The sequence below is a fragment of the Trachinotus anak genome, unplaced genomic scaffold (assembly GCF_046630095.1).
Source record: "Trachinotus anak isolate AG129_WGS33_773 ecotype Australia unplaced genomic scaffold, CSIRO_AGI_Tana_v1 ptg000010l, whole genome shotgun sequence".
Classification (NCBI taxonomy): Eukaryota; Metazoa; Chordata; class Actinopteri; order Carangiformes; family Carangidae; genus Trachinotus; species Trachinotus anak.
In genome coordinates this window covers 10765338-10782079 of record NW_027273861.1, presented here as the reverse complement: position 1 = coordinate 10782079, position 16742 = coordinate 10765338, and the positions used below count along the sequence as shown (strand labels likewise).

Below are 16742 nucleotides of genomic sequence, written 5' to 3'. Positions count from 1 at the left end.
GCGTGGTCACGTCAAAGGAATTACGTCTTCATTTAAATCAATTTAAACTTATTGAGTGGATGTATTATAAGATATTATAATGTATTGTATTTTGTAGTATAAGTTCTTATAATACATCCATGAGTGGGGTAATGTGGCAAAACGTAAGACTCTGTTTCATATAATTCATGGCATTGTCATTTAAGTCAAGTCAAACGCGCACCTTAGATTGCAATGTTTTGAATGATTTTGTTGTTGTTGTTTTTTTAATCAAATTAGAAGAAATAAATAAATAAATCGTCACCATTGAGATTATCGAAAAAGAAATACATTTATATGGCACATCCACAAGCCTAACATGCCTGTCAGCCATCTCAACATCGTGTCTCGAGTAAGATCATCCAAATGTCAGAGTGCAAAGAGCAGTATGGTGTAAGAAAATCCCAACTAATACCGTACCAGTCAAAAGTTTGGACTTACTTTCAAGTGTCTATAAGTAACTTTAAAAGTGGTGAGTGCTCACAAGTGTATAGGTTTCACTACACTAACTCAACACACCATATCATAAACTGCTGTGTTGCAGAGTGATAAATAACCAGGTGGATCTAAACTGAAATTTATAAAAAAAAATAAAATAAAATAAAAAATAAAAAGTTATATTAAGATATGGAGACTTGGTGAAGGAACGGTGAAAAATAAAACATGCAAGACAAATTCCTGGCAACCTATTTAACCCCAAGAACAGCATGAAAGTCCTGTTCTGTAGAGTTAAATCAAGGTTACAATCCAGATATTCACTATCAACTCGAATAAGGCTGAGTAAATTTGTATGTTTGAAAGTATGTTAGAAAATCCCCAAATACAGATACAAGAGGTTTATGAAAAGTTGAAGTGTTGCTAACCTGTTAAAAATTTGCTCTTGTATATTCCATGTTGTTGTTGTCACAATTTAGTAGGTGTAGGTTAAAAAAGCCTGAATCCATTTTAAATTCAAGTTGCAACATTCAAAAATCAACCCATGCATGTCCACAATTTTTAAGAGATAAAATAGCAACTCTAGATACTGATATGTTATAACTAAATAATAAAACAGCTCATCATTTTTCAATGATCATAGCTAAAGGGGTAAAAGTGCACAAAGTTAATAATAAACTATGAATATGAGGCTGCAATTTCACATTGTAAAGTCAAATTCATGGGCAAATTTCCAGTGTATCCATTCGTCTTTCAGCTAAACCATTGGACAGAATGTCCATGACAACAATTCCCCCCAGATTAAAGGCCTTTGAACTTAAACCCCAGAGGAGTAGATACACAATGTGGAGGAAATACACCCATATGGCTGAACAATAAAAGGAAGCTGAATTTATTGGCTTATTGATAACATTCAGCAGCCAAGTGCCCCATTAAAGGATTTAACAGAGACTCAGTTTACTATGTTTACTGCATGCCTTTGGACAAGGCCTTACTTTGAAAGAAAAAAAATCTCAAAGCTTTATTATGCATTGAAATGACTTCCAGCAGTGTTGGCTAATGATGTTATTGTTCCCTGCTTGTTTGTTCTAAGAGCCTACAAGACGCCATTATAGGAACAAATGACTTATACTGGGAAACACAGATCAGCACAGCTCATAACTCACCTGTATGCAAAATACTGTTTACCATTTGGTTTATTTAGTATTAGGACAAACATGTCACTGTTTTTTGTTCAGTTTTACCACATCTGCTGTACCAATGAACATGTGGAAAATTTAAAGCTCGATTTGATTACTGCGCTACCATCTAGTGCCTAACCACAACACCACACAATCAGTGCAGCAAAGAAAACAGACTTTGCCTCAGTGGCTGTTTACACAAAATTAAAACAAATTTGTTTGTAGTTAAGTCAGTCTTTGAAACAAGAGCTTAATTTTTACCAAAGTGTCTCTCTAAAAGTCAATTTTAAGGCTGCAGTTGCTCAAGATTAGACCTTTAAAGAATATCATATATACACACACTAAGGATGCTCTACATGAATTTTGAGTGGTCGTACTCAAACATCTTTATTTCCATATCAGTTTTTTTTGTAATTTTTTACACGATCATACTGCAAATCAATTGTTTTTCAACTGGCAATTTTAGAAAATATTAAATTTACATTTAAGTTAAAATGCACTGAAATGTCTCTGGGTGTGAAATGTGAAAATCTGATCCACATTTCGGGCTTGCAGAAAAAAAAAAAAAAAGAAAAAAAAAAAAAGAAAAATCCCTGCATGTGTAATTTAGTAATGATTATCCACTTCATTATCCAAACAGCACACAATTACTGCAATTTGACACATTGTCCCAAGTGCACACAACGATATCTGTGTGATGTCAGATCTTAAAACTGAAGGAGGATCTTGACTATAAAATAATTCTATAAATTATTGTCTTTTTTTAAGAACTAAAGGAATCAAATGTAATATCTTTCCAAACCATGAAGAAGCTTAAGAGCACACTAAAACAGTGCACAACAGTGCACTTTGGGTCATTTTATCTGTGAGATATGAATACTAATTATAAAAAGAATAACTGTACATTTATTTTTGCTTCATTGGCAAAAGTGGGTCATACTCATACAAGTCTGGTGATTAAAAAAAAAAAAAAAAAAAAAAAAAGAACAGCAACTGTCTTGTCATCCCAAGTCTTTGACCATTGGATTCCTTTGTTTTCTCTTCCCTATATGAGGTGATTCAGGCAGATCAAGCCTCTTGAAGTTTCCATGCTTCTCCACATCCTGCCTGACAGGAGCTGCACTCCAGGGTCTCTGTCCTTCCTGTGTTCAGATTCCTGATGAGGGTGGGAGCAACAGGATGGACCTCAAGTATCACTTACCCCTGAGTCAGGCTTGAGTGCTCCTGGCGAGATGCACTCAGGTCTCTACCCTAGGACAGGGAGAGACTGGAGGTCACTGCTCTGAAGTAAAGCAGCCTAGGAGCTATAAACAGCTCGTAGGGCAATAAGGACCAATGTTTCTCTAAGAGTTGTCAGTGGAGTTCTCATTGCTGGTCGAAGTTGAGGATTGAGGGGTAGAGGAGGATGAAGAGGAGGAAGAGGAGGAAGTAAAGTTCATCCCTGATAGTTCTGGAGGGTTTGTTGCTGTGTTCTGTCCACTTAAGCTTTTCCTGCACACTGGACAAGTGTCATGCTGGAAAAAAAAGATGGGCAGAATTATGAGGCTGTTTTAGTCTTTTTGCTGATTTTTCCCCATTGCCCCATAGTTTCAGATAAACACTGCTCAATATTTAAGTGGAAACAGCATGAAATAGGAAATGACTAATACCTGTTCCAGCCAGGGGACTATGCAATCATTGTGAAACATGTGATTGCATGGGAGCTGCCTCACATTTTCTCCAACACTGTAATCTTCTTTACACACTGGACATTCCAGCCCTGAAGCTGAAACGATAGAAAATCATATAAATGTACCATTTTCAATATGATCCGACAAGTGAATATTTAAAATAGTGACATTACATTATGGACTATCAATAGCATTTAGCAAAGCATAGTCTGATCATCTGATAATTTCTTCAATGGCCTACATCCTGGTCTACAAAATTCCAAATGAATTAGGGAATCATGATTGTTAGAACTACAAATCAATGTATAATTCAGAATCAATGTAGCAGGTCTTTTTCCACAGCAGAAGCAGTGTGTCTACATGGTTAACGTGGGTAACATAGCCCTGTGCTACCATACAGAGGAAGAGAACAGTAACTGCAGGGATGCTGAGGTTGAGAAAAATGACTTCTATTTAGACTACCTTGGACAATCATCAGACCTTTGGAAAAACTTCAGGGAGTATGATAGGAAAACAGTATCAACAAGCAAAACATGCGCTTTATCAGCTTTCCATTGGCACCTTTTCAATAATCACTTTGAAATTAAGTATCTATTAAGTAATTAACTTACACCTAGATCTGTTTAAATAAGTGATTTAAAATTAGCTTAACCACATCAAATTGTGAATGAAGCTGAGTAGTATGGTAGTTACTGTTAGTCAAAGCTAGACCAAATACTATACTATACTACTTATTCTCCATGGCTGGATTTAGCTGCTGCCATCTTTGTACTGGACATCAAACTAAATTACCAAGATCAAGTTACTGAAATTAATATATTTCAATCTAAGGAAAACCGTTTGTCTCTTACTTGATTTAACTGCATTTGCCTTAGCATTGTAGCTGACTTTGGTTTGTTGTTTTCTGCACACTTACTGCAGCAAACATGCAAGATTTTGTAGTTTTATTTTTTCACAAAGGTGCTTGCTGCTATACTATTAAAAGCACATACAAATGGAACAATTAAGATGCAAAACATGTCTGAATATGAAAAAGTTGCCAGGTAATGATTTTAAGACTCAAGATTGACAGTATCCTGTGCTTGATTATTAAATATGTGTGCTGTTGATGAATGCAAAATGGTGAATGGTACTTGCATTAAATTATACTGGTGGCTGATGGGCTGTCCCGGGGGTAAGGGGACCGCGTTACTTTGCCCTTCGTGAAATCTGGTGGTGGGTAGCAACATGATATGTTTTAACTATGTATTTGTGGGGTGCCAATTTGATAATGATTCATCTGTCGTTTGTGAAGCAAACGGAACGTTTACTCTTATGGGAGGGGGCGGTACGGCTGTGAACACACCAGAGTTCCATCTAGTAATTGGGTGGCTTGGAATTAAAAGCTGGAGGAGGAACCCAGTTGGTGCCAGTGGGCCATTCGGCAGCCTTGAGTGCTGTGTGTTCAGTCAGCAGCTATTGTGTACCAGATTCGGTAGAGATTGTGACCTGAGCTTAACATTGGTCTTGGTTCTAATTTAACACTTTGTTTTATCTCTGTTGCAGGCAGATCGGCCTATTCCTTCCGAAGAAGTCTGTTTTCCGTTGGTTTTGTGTTAATGATTGTAAATAAATTATCTATTTTTTTTGTATACCTCCACTTTCTTCCTCTCTTATTCCCTGGGTTTAAATTGTTGTGTGTTACTCCCCACATCCCCTGGCCACATCGGGACATAACAGCATGGGCATATAGCCGTATTATTTATTCTAACTTACCAACATGTTCATCTGTAATTTGTACTGTAGGAAGACTTTTTATTCTATCTCTATCAGCAGGCGGAGGTCCCGTGTTCTCAAACTGGTTTAATAACTAAAAAGAAGAAGAATAAAAAATTAGAAAAGAAACTGATATATATTTCGCATTACATGTACCACTTATTCGTAATATCTAAAATATATTTTCTTTTCAATTAAAAAAAAAACAAAAAAAACAAAAACAAAAACATTCAAGTTTAAGTCAAAGTACCTGTGTTATAATTGCATCTAGTCCATTAGCACCCCAGGCATAATCCATGGGATTTGAATGAAGAACACCCCTTTAAAAAAAACAAAAACATGAAACCTTAAACCAACTAGAAGAAAACAAATTTTATGTTTTTCTTTATTTTTTTTTTTTTTTTAAATATATAGCTTATATAGCTCTGTTCCAGAGACTCACCAGGGTCCAACACCGATATTTGGCATTGCGGTAGGTGCAATTATTCCATTCACTAGCTGCTGAATGATTCTACAAAACAGAACACACAGGTATAATACTGATATTGTGAAGGAGGAATTATACTAGTTTCTCCATATTAAGATGTTTAGTTATCAAGGAAGTCACAAATGAAGCTCAGAAAAACAGTGAAGCACAAGCACAAGTCAGTGTATATTTCTTACCCTTCTAAAGTGGGAACTCCCTCATGCCTCCCTGCTTGTCGCCTTGAACCATGACGACTCCTCGGTTGCCTGGCACCATATCGTTGCCGTGATGCTGTTTCCCTTTCCCTCCTGTTTTCAGCATCGCGGTTGTCCTCTGTTCCCAGTCCAGCTCCAAAGTCAAAACTGTCATCAAAGACACCCAGGGCAAACTGACCATAGCCCGAAGGGAACGTAAACAAGTGCTGGTCCGTATTCTAGGAGACACACAGATTAAAATGGAAAAAAGACACATTGACTAACCTTGGTATTGTAATCTTGATGGTAGAAATCAGTAGAGCTCAGTGATTTTTCCCACAGTACATCATCAAGCTAACAGCAGCAATTTATGGTCAATACAACACACCTTAAGAGTTTTGTTGGTCAAATTTCAGCCCAATGGAAAGATCATACAATGCCTGCTGACACTCAGTACTTCCCTATTTAATGAGATATTATTAAATAAGGAAATTATATTGTGTTTTGCAGTAAAATGTCTCTTCACTTATATAAACAACACATTAAGCCAAGAATGGCATCTTTGAATGGGCAAAGTTGAAAACAGGCAAATCACCTAATAGATTATTACTGTAAAAGAACTAGACTGTGGTTGACAAGCAGAAGTGGAAAGCCTAAGATGACTTCCATAATATCCAGTACCAGATTAGCAAAAATGTCAATGGTGACAATTTTAAGTAATGCTGACTCGATTATGCAACAGTGTGGGAGAGCAGAAAGGATATGTGATAGAGAGTCTGTGTAAAGAATGTGTTAAAAACCTCAAATGGTTGCTGGTTCTGGGGCCCACTGGAGATGGTAGACATGGAGCCATTGTCAGCACTAAACAGAGAATAGATTGTTGACATGTTATGTGTAGATTTATTTATGTTAAACTTTTGATTTCACATGCAAGATGTAGCAGTTGTGTTCCCAATTTCCTGTGACAACAGTATAAAAAAGGGATAATGGACAGTAATGCAATGTTAATCTAAAAAAACAAAAAAAAAGATAGCCCTTGATGACATCTTTGTTGAGTAGTGCAAGTTGTAACTTAATTTTCCTTTTCGAGGGCCACTCCAAATGAAAGACAGGGATTCCGCTATACGCAGCTTTACAAAGGGCATTTATTTGTACAAGCGACATAATTTAACCAAAAAAACACACATAATCTAAACCACTTATTTGACACTGAAATCAATAGTTTTAAGTTGTCACTTTCATGTTATGAATGATGATGAATGGAAGCCAAGAAAGCATCAATTCAATTACATGTATTGCACGTATTGATGGCAGCCCTTATCAGTGCTGGTATAGAGTGAATATATCCTAAATGTGGCTAGTGAGTGATAAAACTGTTAGGAATGATGGCAAAATGTATAAAGATAAGACCCAGGTTAACAAAATAAAGAACTATATGTGGAATTTCTTCAGCCTTAATAAATGATGGCAGTCTTTTTTAATAATTCTCTAAAACATGAAGTGTAACATTCATAAATTGTTAAAAACAAAGAAATAAATAAACAAATGAGGTAAACTGTGGCCAATATACACACCTTCTCTCCTCCAGCAGCTCCTCGATGAAACCTGACTCACATCTTGGACATGTATACTCCTGTAAACAAACAAACACAAAAACAAGCAGCAGGTTAGCTGGACAGTGGGATATGCTTTTTCTATACAAGTACACCTTGCTATCACGTAGGAAAAAAGCACAGCGAAAGCAATGAGAATTTGGCATTGAATTTTGGTAATTAAAACTGTTACATATGGAACCAGTTTGACTAACTGCATGTTATTTTCAGTCCTTAGGTCTGACAGAAGTCCATATGGCTTACTGACAGATGGCAAAGTTAGGAAGCTCTGAGAAAAGAGGCAATGCTCAAATGTCCTACTTATGGTGGTAAGTGTGTGCACATCACTGATGACCTCTCATGGTCCTTAAACATAGCCAATAAGCACAAGAGGGCTTAGGAGAGGATGTACTGCCAGAAAAGACTGTCTTCCCAACCTAACGACCAGTTATTGGAACTGCTGAAAGTGTCCTGACCAGCTGTGTCGCTACCTGGTAGGATAACTGTAGTCTGTATGCCTCTAAGGCCCTTAAGCAAACACTGAGGTCAGCTGAGAGGATTCATCTCACTCCTTAGTTAATTGGAAAACACACAAGACATTAATCTTAAGACCTCACATGATTTTTCCACCTTATACGAGGTTATAAAATATATTTTTGTAATACCCCAATCCTGAAGGAAACTTTGTCATTCAGCTGTATTTTTGGAGTTCATATGACAAAATGAAGTTAAACTACTGTAACACAATGGTTACTCTTCTCAATAGCAACTGTGGTTGCAGTGCTGTGTGAGGTGTTAACACGACCACAGGTCATTACCAGCACCCTACAGAAACCTATGGCTGATCTTTCACATTGTAAACTAATATGACAGATCGTTCTAGCCTGTGACAGGCAGGCCACTTGTGTACCTTACTGAATGGCAAAAAATAAAAGGACGCAGTGGCATTGTTGCCGCTGTATCGTTCACATAAGTGAAGTCTAGTACACAATGTCTGGCACACAAAATCTTAAGGGAGTCTAGTGTTAACAGTGTGTCATTAACAAAACAAATAGCTGGACATTTAGCGTTAAATGAGACCACAGTGTTACAGTTAACGCTACTGCTAGTGAATGTAGCAAACGGTTATTCTCATAAGCTCCGTAAACCCGCAGAAATAAAGAAAAAAACCGCTAAGGCTTGTTACAAATTAGGCAAGAAACGTATCGGTATGTGCGTGTAATGACTTTGCAGTTGTGTTTACATACAGACTGATCTACTACTTAGATAACAGGCTAACTAACACTGAGTAGCGTTAGCGAGATAAACGGGAGGTCGCAATAGCCAGCTAATGCTGTTAGCTTACTAACAGTTGACGATGCTGCTAGAATGATTTCTACGAAAGTAACAACAACACTGCCTTGCTCTTAATTTGTCCAAATATCTCTACATTTACTCTCTGTCTGTGGTACTTACGGGAAGCCGAGGACTAATCTCTGCGGAGCATCTGTGACAGAAGAACCGACTGGGCCATGGAGGAGCTTCAGCCATCTTTAGCCACTAAACAGGTAGAGAGGGGGAAGAACTACGGCGCACCGAAAAGGACAATGTTAACCTCCTAGAAAATACGACGACCATGTGATTTAAATGGCTGCGTTGTATCATGGATACATTTACATGTAGTATATGGGTAGAAGTAATGTCTGCCTTACTTAAAAAAATTTAAAAAAAATTAACATTACCGAATGAGTGATACTTAGGCTATACAATTACTGACTGAAGATTAATGTGAAAATACTTAATTAAATGTAATTAAATAATTTGTATTTAATTAAGTAATTTACAAATAGTATAGATACAAAACAAACAAAAAACAGCTTATTTCAGTGTAAAGAATTGAATATTAACTTCCCTTCATTTGTCAGCCACTAACAATGATGTGTCTTCTAAAATATTGCCACATGGTGGTGCTTTTGTGTATCAAGTGTTAAAGAATGTCACTGTATTTTACATTGTAGCCAGTGGCTGAAGATACAATATACCCTTGGTAAGTTTCCCATGGAATTTATTAGCTCTTTAGTCAGGTTATCATATGTTGGGAAAACCGGGTTAAGGTGTCCCTAAGTCATACTATCAGGCCAATGCATAAGCCTTGGGGAAATGAAGAACTCAAGACCTGAATAAAGTTAATACCCCCAACAAATCTGTATCTTGTATCACCACACTGTGTCTCCATTGTGTCCACATGTCTTATCCCTGCAGGTTTAGCCTCCCCCCACACACCCCTCGTTCTCTCTGCTCACATGAAAACCAGAGATGTGTTTTTGCAATCTGGCATCGCACTAGATTTATTTTGACACGTTACTTTTCCATTGGATTCCTGTCAACCACCTCTTGAGCCCAACAGACATACTTTAAGTGTTTCGGGGTCGTATACCATCTGTTTTTGAGCACCACATCTCGTCAAAGGTGGATTTGTATTTTGTCCTTGATTATTTGACAGCAGTTATCGGAACAATTTAATCAAGTGTCAAATCTGAGACATAAAACAGTAAATAAGTAGCCTCTCACATGGGAAAGACATTGTCTTGTTTTATGCGAACACAACCAAGTTGCTGTTGGCAGCTATCTGGCGGCCCTGAGATAGCAGCAAAGGTCTCAGAGATCACTTAGTTACATAAGATCTGGTGGGAATAATGATTGATTTTATTTTGTTTTCAGGTCTGTTTTTATTTTCGAAGTTATAAATTACAATTTCCTCAACAGGTACTCTTAATGTGATTACCATAACTGCAGATTGACAGCTATAAACATGTCACACAAGACTGGAGTACCTCTAGTGCTTGGCACAACATGTGGAGAGTAAGTAGGAGTTCCCAGCCGACTGCCCGCCAGCCAATCACATCTCTCAAGCCATCTGGCCTGATTTTTATGCACGAATGTCCAGTTTCATGCTCTTGAGGAGAGTGGCCCTGAATGCAACTAGCTCCTGTGGTGTTTTATTGGTGCACTGTTTTGAATGAAAAACATATGGTTATAGCCATACATCCACACTGCATTCAATAGTAGCTATACGACCAACACACTGCTCTGTATCAGTGTTATGCACAACAATCTTTTCTGTTAGATAAGTGGTAAAACAACTGCAAAATCTCAGAGAAACAATGGTGTAATTGCTCAACCTGCAATGCATGACATGATTAGTTACAATAAGACTGGATGTTTCCGTGCAGCAAAGCACACAATGTAACCTAGTTAGGTCCTAATGTCCTGTCTAGGCCAGTGTTGTGTCTGATGTAGCCATGTGGGAGCAGGAAAGACACAGTTGTCCCATGGGCTGAGATTAGAGAGGGTCTGATAGCACTGAGGTTTGCTATGTCTGCCTGGCTGAGGTAAGCTATTGTCTCTCCGCGCCCAGTGCGTCACCACCATAGCAGTCGAATGCTCATTGTAGCAATGCAATCTGGGGAGTGAGTGACTATGGGTCAGAGACAGGTCATGTGAGCAGCAGAAAACAATTCTGCCCAGACTGAGTGACCTTCCACATCATGTAGTTTTAGGTCACTACTAATCTGGATTTGGGCTATGTTGACCAAAAAAAACATATTCTGTTAGTGAACTGCACTACCTGTAAGGGCATGTGAATAAATTAGACATTTTCTTGCTGTGATGTGTCAAACACTGCAAGTGGTGGAAGTCACTAAATGCATTTCTTACAGCCACTGTAATTAAGCAGCTTTTAAACTGCACATGGATTTTTGTGCACATGCACGTATACATCCATGTACACCGACTTATACAGTAGAATAATTGTTGTTTTCTCTGCCTGCTTTTTACAGCTTAATTTCTATTATGCTCTAAGAGGCAATAAAGTGTTGCAGCCAAGGCAGCAGACAGATATTCTGCAAGGGACACTGTGTCTTTTGTCACACCATAGAGTTTTTCCAGACACTCCAGCCGGGATTGCCCCACACAGTCCCTCTGGGCCCCAGAATCACACTCACATACACACATAAACACACACATAGACACACACTCAGCAATAACAGCGGCCTGCTGGAACTTCCTGGGCCTCTTAGTCATGCGTCACTTGTTTTCAGTCCCACCCATCGAAGACTCTGTCTCCTCCAGACACACTCTGTCTAACGCCATGTGTCACAAGACCTGTGTATCGGACACACATATGCACACACACTATAAGGTTTCCAAAGAAACAGCAAGAAGGCTGTGAGAATCAACATCAGTGATGGACAAAGCTGTCTTTAAAAAAATAAACCCAACACATCCGTGAACATGTATATACTAATATCTGAATCACAGCAGGTATCCGCTGTGTTCTGTGCAGTGTTTTTCTGCTCTGCTTGTGTTCCAGATCAAAATCCCTCGGCACTACATTGGTACATAAGTGTTTGGGATTACATCACTAAGCAGCTAACAAAATATAGATGTTGCTAGAGGAACATATGTCCACAATTAGCCGCCTAGTTTAAACTGTCTGTTGTAGTGGAGAGTTTGTGGTCTCTCACTGCAGATGTTTCAGCAGATCCAATTGCCTTTATCTGTTTTTATTGACCCATTGTTTCAGTCCATTGCGGTAATAAGTCTGCATTAAACGCAGTGCCGTTTTTTGTACTTTTCACTCAACAAGTGCCTCTTTGTGTTTACTTCAGTTACATGGTGATTTTCATCCTAAATGCTTTTTAACCATGCTAATGGTGTTGCTTTAGGAATTGCAAATTCCACTGCTTTGGTCTAGACAGAAATATCTTGACCATTACTGAACTGGACTTGTGACCCCTTCATTTTTCAGCTTTTCAATTTCTCTAGTACTTTGGTTTATGATCAAATACCTTCAAAACTAATCATAATCACCTCATGCTAACATCATTAACTAAGACGATGAACATGGTTAGCATCGTCATTGTCAGACTGCTATCATGCTAACATTAGCAAAGCATGGTGCACCTGGCCTCACAGGGGCCCTAGCATGGCTGTTGACTTTTAGTTTTGTTAAGTGACAAACACTCACTGATTATTTAAACGTCATTTTTGAATAGCCTGAGATTTGCATATGAATATGATATCAATAGAGTACAATTTATCATCAAACAGTCACGAAACCGAATGATACAATACAGTATTAAGAAAAAACAAGTATACAAAGCACAAGACACATAATACAGCGTGTTGGAAAGACACAGTGTTATCTGCTGTACTCAGCAGATCGCACATAGAAACAACACCCACAAACCTACACAGGGGACAGGAAGAACTCCTAATAAAAAGAACAAAGCCTATAGCATTTCAACAAGAAATTCCCTAGCAGGTGGCTGAGTGTGAAATAAGGACAAAGAGACAACTATAAAGTGAGTGTTTGTGAGTGTGAGAAGAAGACTGTGTATAAAATTCCCTACTGGAGTATCTGGAGTATTGTTTTTGGTATACATTATATATTTGTGTTAATGTGTTAATGGGTGTCTGCTTGTGTGTACAAGAGTGTGGGCTTAGACATGTCTGTAATCCCTCCATGCGGATGTCCCGGCTGTGTTGTTAGAGGATTTTGTGCATATATAGTACAGTATGAGTGAGTGTTTACATGTCTTTGTATTTTCTCATGCAGTTGTACAGTGTGTCTCATAGCATCCACAGTCCACATCAAACAGCACTGGAGCTTCTACCATTGTGCATGGGTGCAGTTACTCCTCTAATCTAAAACTGACCATCAGCGTGTTTACAAGATGTGCAGCTCTGTAGTCTGGGGAATAGATACCATATGGACCTCTTGAGTTTATTTGTGGTACGCTGTCCTACTTCAACAAGCAGAGGATCTCCTAACAGATGATTTAATTAAGTGTGTCCTTGTGGCTATTGTAGCTGTAGGCAAAACCGAATGAAATCTGAACCAAGGAAACTTTCCCCACTCTCATCTATGCTGAATTTGCAAGGCATACCTTCACGCATGACAGCAAATTAAATGCTCAACCAACTTTCCATGATAACCAACCAACTTTCCATAATAAACAAGCAGGTATTTGGGCCAAGGCTTATAAAAAAAAACAACAACAGGTATTTCTCTCCCATTTCTGTGCGAGAACCACCTGAAGAGTTGATGTGAAATTATAGTCATGGCCTGGTAGTGTTCCAAGCCTCAAACTACACAATTGGTCTTAATTTGAGTCAAGTTTAGGGACCAAGTGCAGCACAATTATCACACTTCATTGACTTTTTCAGTTATGCGGCTTGATATTTCAACATGAGCTCAAACCAAAGTTAATTCAATGACACTGTCAGTGCCAAGTCCAGAAGGCAATGATCTCATTTATTATTCTCAGGCACACATGTTCCCAAACACTTGAAAATCCTCAAGGAGTCTCAGATTGTGCCTAAATGTTTACTGAATACCATAACAAAATGAAATCTTCACAGAATGCAAACAATATTTCTTATATTTAAAAAAAAAAAAATAGTATTTTACAAAGCCTTACAATATAGTTGTATTCCCAGTGCATTTTACTCTTGTTGGACTTAGAACATGTGGCCTAGACCACACACAGAGCTTGCAGAGAAGCTGTCCCAGAGGTCACGATGAGGAAGTGAAACAATTCACCAAGAATAATTTGGGACAATTAGCATTTGCACAACTTCCTAACTAATTTTCTGGTGATGATCTGATCCTAACCAGAACATTGACAAACACTGCTCTTGTACAGTAAACCTGCTTGGATTTTCAGTTGTTGCTTAAAGCAACGATGGCGCAAGTTTACTTATTATGAGCTCGAATTCCTACTGCAAAGTGTCTTTGAGCCAATGAATTGTTTGTTTTGTTACCAGGTACAGCTGATGGTTCTTTTTAAAAATCACTTTCCTTCGCCTGACATCCACCCTGTGGCTTTGAAAGCACGAACTAATGGTTTTTGTTTCAAATTAGCACAGTAATAACAGATCTATGGTGAAAAATTAAACTCTCAAACATTAGAAGAGTTTTCCTTTCCTCAATAAGACATCTTCATCTTCATCAGGTCTAAAAATTGATGAAAAGACCATTTATCTATGATAACAGTGGTAACAGTGTTTGTTTGTTATGCCTCAATAAAGCATGCAAAACATCCCCTCATCATAAAATGTAAAAAAGCATTTCCGAGAAATCCATAAAACGTCATCTGTAGCAGTAAAAACAAGACTGGAGTGTGGGCTCTTGTGTCAGTATAATGATCAATTGTCAGGAGTTAAATATCACGCACATGTGGAAAATTAAAAGACTTGCCATGTAACAAAGCAAGTCTGGGATATAATGTCTGAGGCAGACATATTGTGATGGAGTGATGGATCTGATATCTATTACTTTCAGCTGTGGGACGACGCTGTTTACAATTCAGTGGCGCGATCCAGAGAGTGGGTGGTCTCTGAAAACACTCCACAGCGCCTGGTTTCATCACAGCATCATTTCAGATGTAAATGCTGGCTGTTAACTTACTGGAAGTAGTACGGCTAGCTGGTGGAAATGATACCATGTGGATGTCGTTGAGGGAGAAGCCTGACATATTAGAGCCCGATGATTACGCATCCCTGAAATGTCAGTGTGGGCGTCACATCATAGCCCCATGTGTTTGTAAGGATATAAACAACTCAGCCAGAGGTTGTGATGTAATGTGTATGACTGATCCCATGCTTATTACAGGTGAGCTCTATAGCAGGAGAGATGCACCCACGCTCACACCCACACACTCAAACATACAGACAAACACACATATAAAGTCATGTTCCGGTGGAAGTGAGGCTCACTGGTCACACCACAAACCATAGCATATAGGAGAAAGGATGAAACATGGAGTAAAGTGGGCAGAGGATTCCAGAGGTCTTATGTTGAGTGTAATTAGAATAGCTCTGAAATGCCTCATAGGTTTACTCTGTGGTCATGTCATGACCACCGCTGGTGTGACAGAGGCACATCATGTCCGACATCAGTCAGAGGGCTGTGTGGTAATGATATACAGGTTGTTTCTGGTTAAGGTATTACACAGTCATAATGACAAGAGCAAATGGGATTTTATTTTTCTTGAACAACATGTATCTATTGGGACGGTTTGTCCAGGATACATGTACCAAAACTGCTGTCTCATCTTACTTTTCACTTGTGTTTTTTCCTGGAAGACCACAGCCATTTAAACATATGTACTCAAAAGTGTGGCAAATGCTTTATTTTAGTGGGTGTTCGGTGCAAATTCCTGTGGGGTTGCCACTTTTTCAGCGAGGGCGAGAGGTTTGCTGGGTTTACTGTGTGGGTCACAGAAGAATTTACAGATGGTTCGTACTCGTAAAGGTATGGGAATAATTGGCTTAACATACCTCTTATGTAATGAGGTGTATATTAAGGTTTTGACATTTTCTCGTTGTAAATCCCAAATATGAAAACTAAGCTAAACTGCTGCGAAGGCCTCATTGGAAGGGAGGCTTCCATTGCCCAGACAGGTCCAGTAGACCACACTGAGCTCATGTCTGCATGTCTGATGACAAAATCTGACCAATACATTTGTGTGGCAGTGCTGGCTTCAAAGTTTATTAACAAATGTCGTTGGGCCATTGTATTTTATACACAATATACGGGAAACATTAAAAAATACATTTCTGTTTTGTGTATGAGCATAGAAACAGCCCTTCAGTGGCATTGTTATTTGCCTTGTTCGAACTAACAAAACATCTAATTCCATTCCCAGTGTAATAAAAGGGTACTTGGACAGGAATATAAACATCTCCCTAAAGTTGAACCAGATGCTGCTGTATGGCCTAGCGTAGATTTCAGAGACGGGAGAGAGAAAGACAGAAAAACAAGGGAGGTACTTTACACAGGAAAGTGAGTCAGTACCCAGGCCTGAGCACTTTGAAACAATCATTCCTCAGCTCCTTCACCCTCCATCCCCATGACCCCTCCTGCCTTATCCAGAGTAGGTGGACATCCCTGAGGAGACAGGGGAGAAAAGCTGCCCCAGCCTGGATTTGAGTCTTTGCCTCCTCTGACACGGGCTCTTAAGAGGCCTGCTGGATAAGAGACTCAGCCACTGAACGCACAGGAGAGGGGCTCTAACCACTGCCCACATAAACTGAGTTCCTGGCTGTCTGCTGGAGCCTGACCCACCATCCTAAACCCCAGCATGAAAGGAACACTGTCCAGTTCCCTTAAGGGTGCAAATATGATCTCATTTGGCTGGAAGTGGCTATGATTAAGACGGTGACACAGTTTAGAAAAATCCAAATATTAAAACATGCACGTCAGACACAGTTTCACCATTGCTTATTGTGCGTCTTGTCATTAAATGTACTGTATTATATTTCAACTGAAACAACCAACATGCGGTGAACTGGGATAGGCCCATAATAGGAAAAGCAGATTGCAAATAATACTCTGTGGCCAAGAGTGTTACTCCTCTGAAAGCTGTAAAAGAAAGGAGGACACA

At 38.8% G+C, this 16742-nt stretch overlaps 1 protein-coding gene across 1 annotated transcript; it reads right to left on the bottom strand.

The window, feature by feature from the left end:
* Window positions 1-1631: 1631 nt before the first annotated feature.
* LOC139626923 (E3 ubiquitin-protein ligase RNF126-like) lies at window positions 1632-8916 on the bottom strand. The gene is made up of 9 exons (XM_071487480.1): window positions 8767-8916; window positions 7294-7352; window positions 6520-6580; window positions 5723-5958; window positions 5502-5570; window positions 5310-5379; window positions 5060-5153; window positions 3284-3399; window positions 1632-3148 (listed from the first exon to the last, which is right to left on the bottom strand). The coding sequence occupies exons 1-9, from the start codon at window positions 8839-8841 to the stop codon at window positions 2978-2980; spliced, it is 951 nt and encodes a 316-aa protein (XP_071343581.1). The 5' UTR covers window positions 8842-8916; the 3' UTR covers window positions 1632-2977.
* Between the last annotated feature and the right edge of the window lie 7826 nt (window positions 8917-16742).

Bases quoted from the DNA above. Each gene is read 5' to 3' on its own strand.
- LOC139626923 (XM_071487480.1), bottom strand. From the start codon at position 8,841: ATGGCTGAAGCTCCTCCATGGCCCAGTCGGTTCTTCTGTCACAGATGC. The intron at 7,353-8,766 runs GTAAGTACCACA...GTTTGTTTACAG, and splicing joins AGATTAGTCCTCGGCTTCCC to GAGTATACATGTCCAAGATG. The intron at 5,380-5,501 runs GTGAGTCTCTGG...TTTTTTTTAAAG, and splicing joins AATATCGGTGTTGGACCCTG to GGGTGTTCTTCATTCAAATC.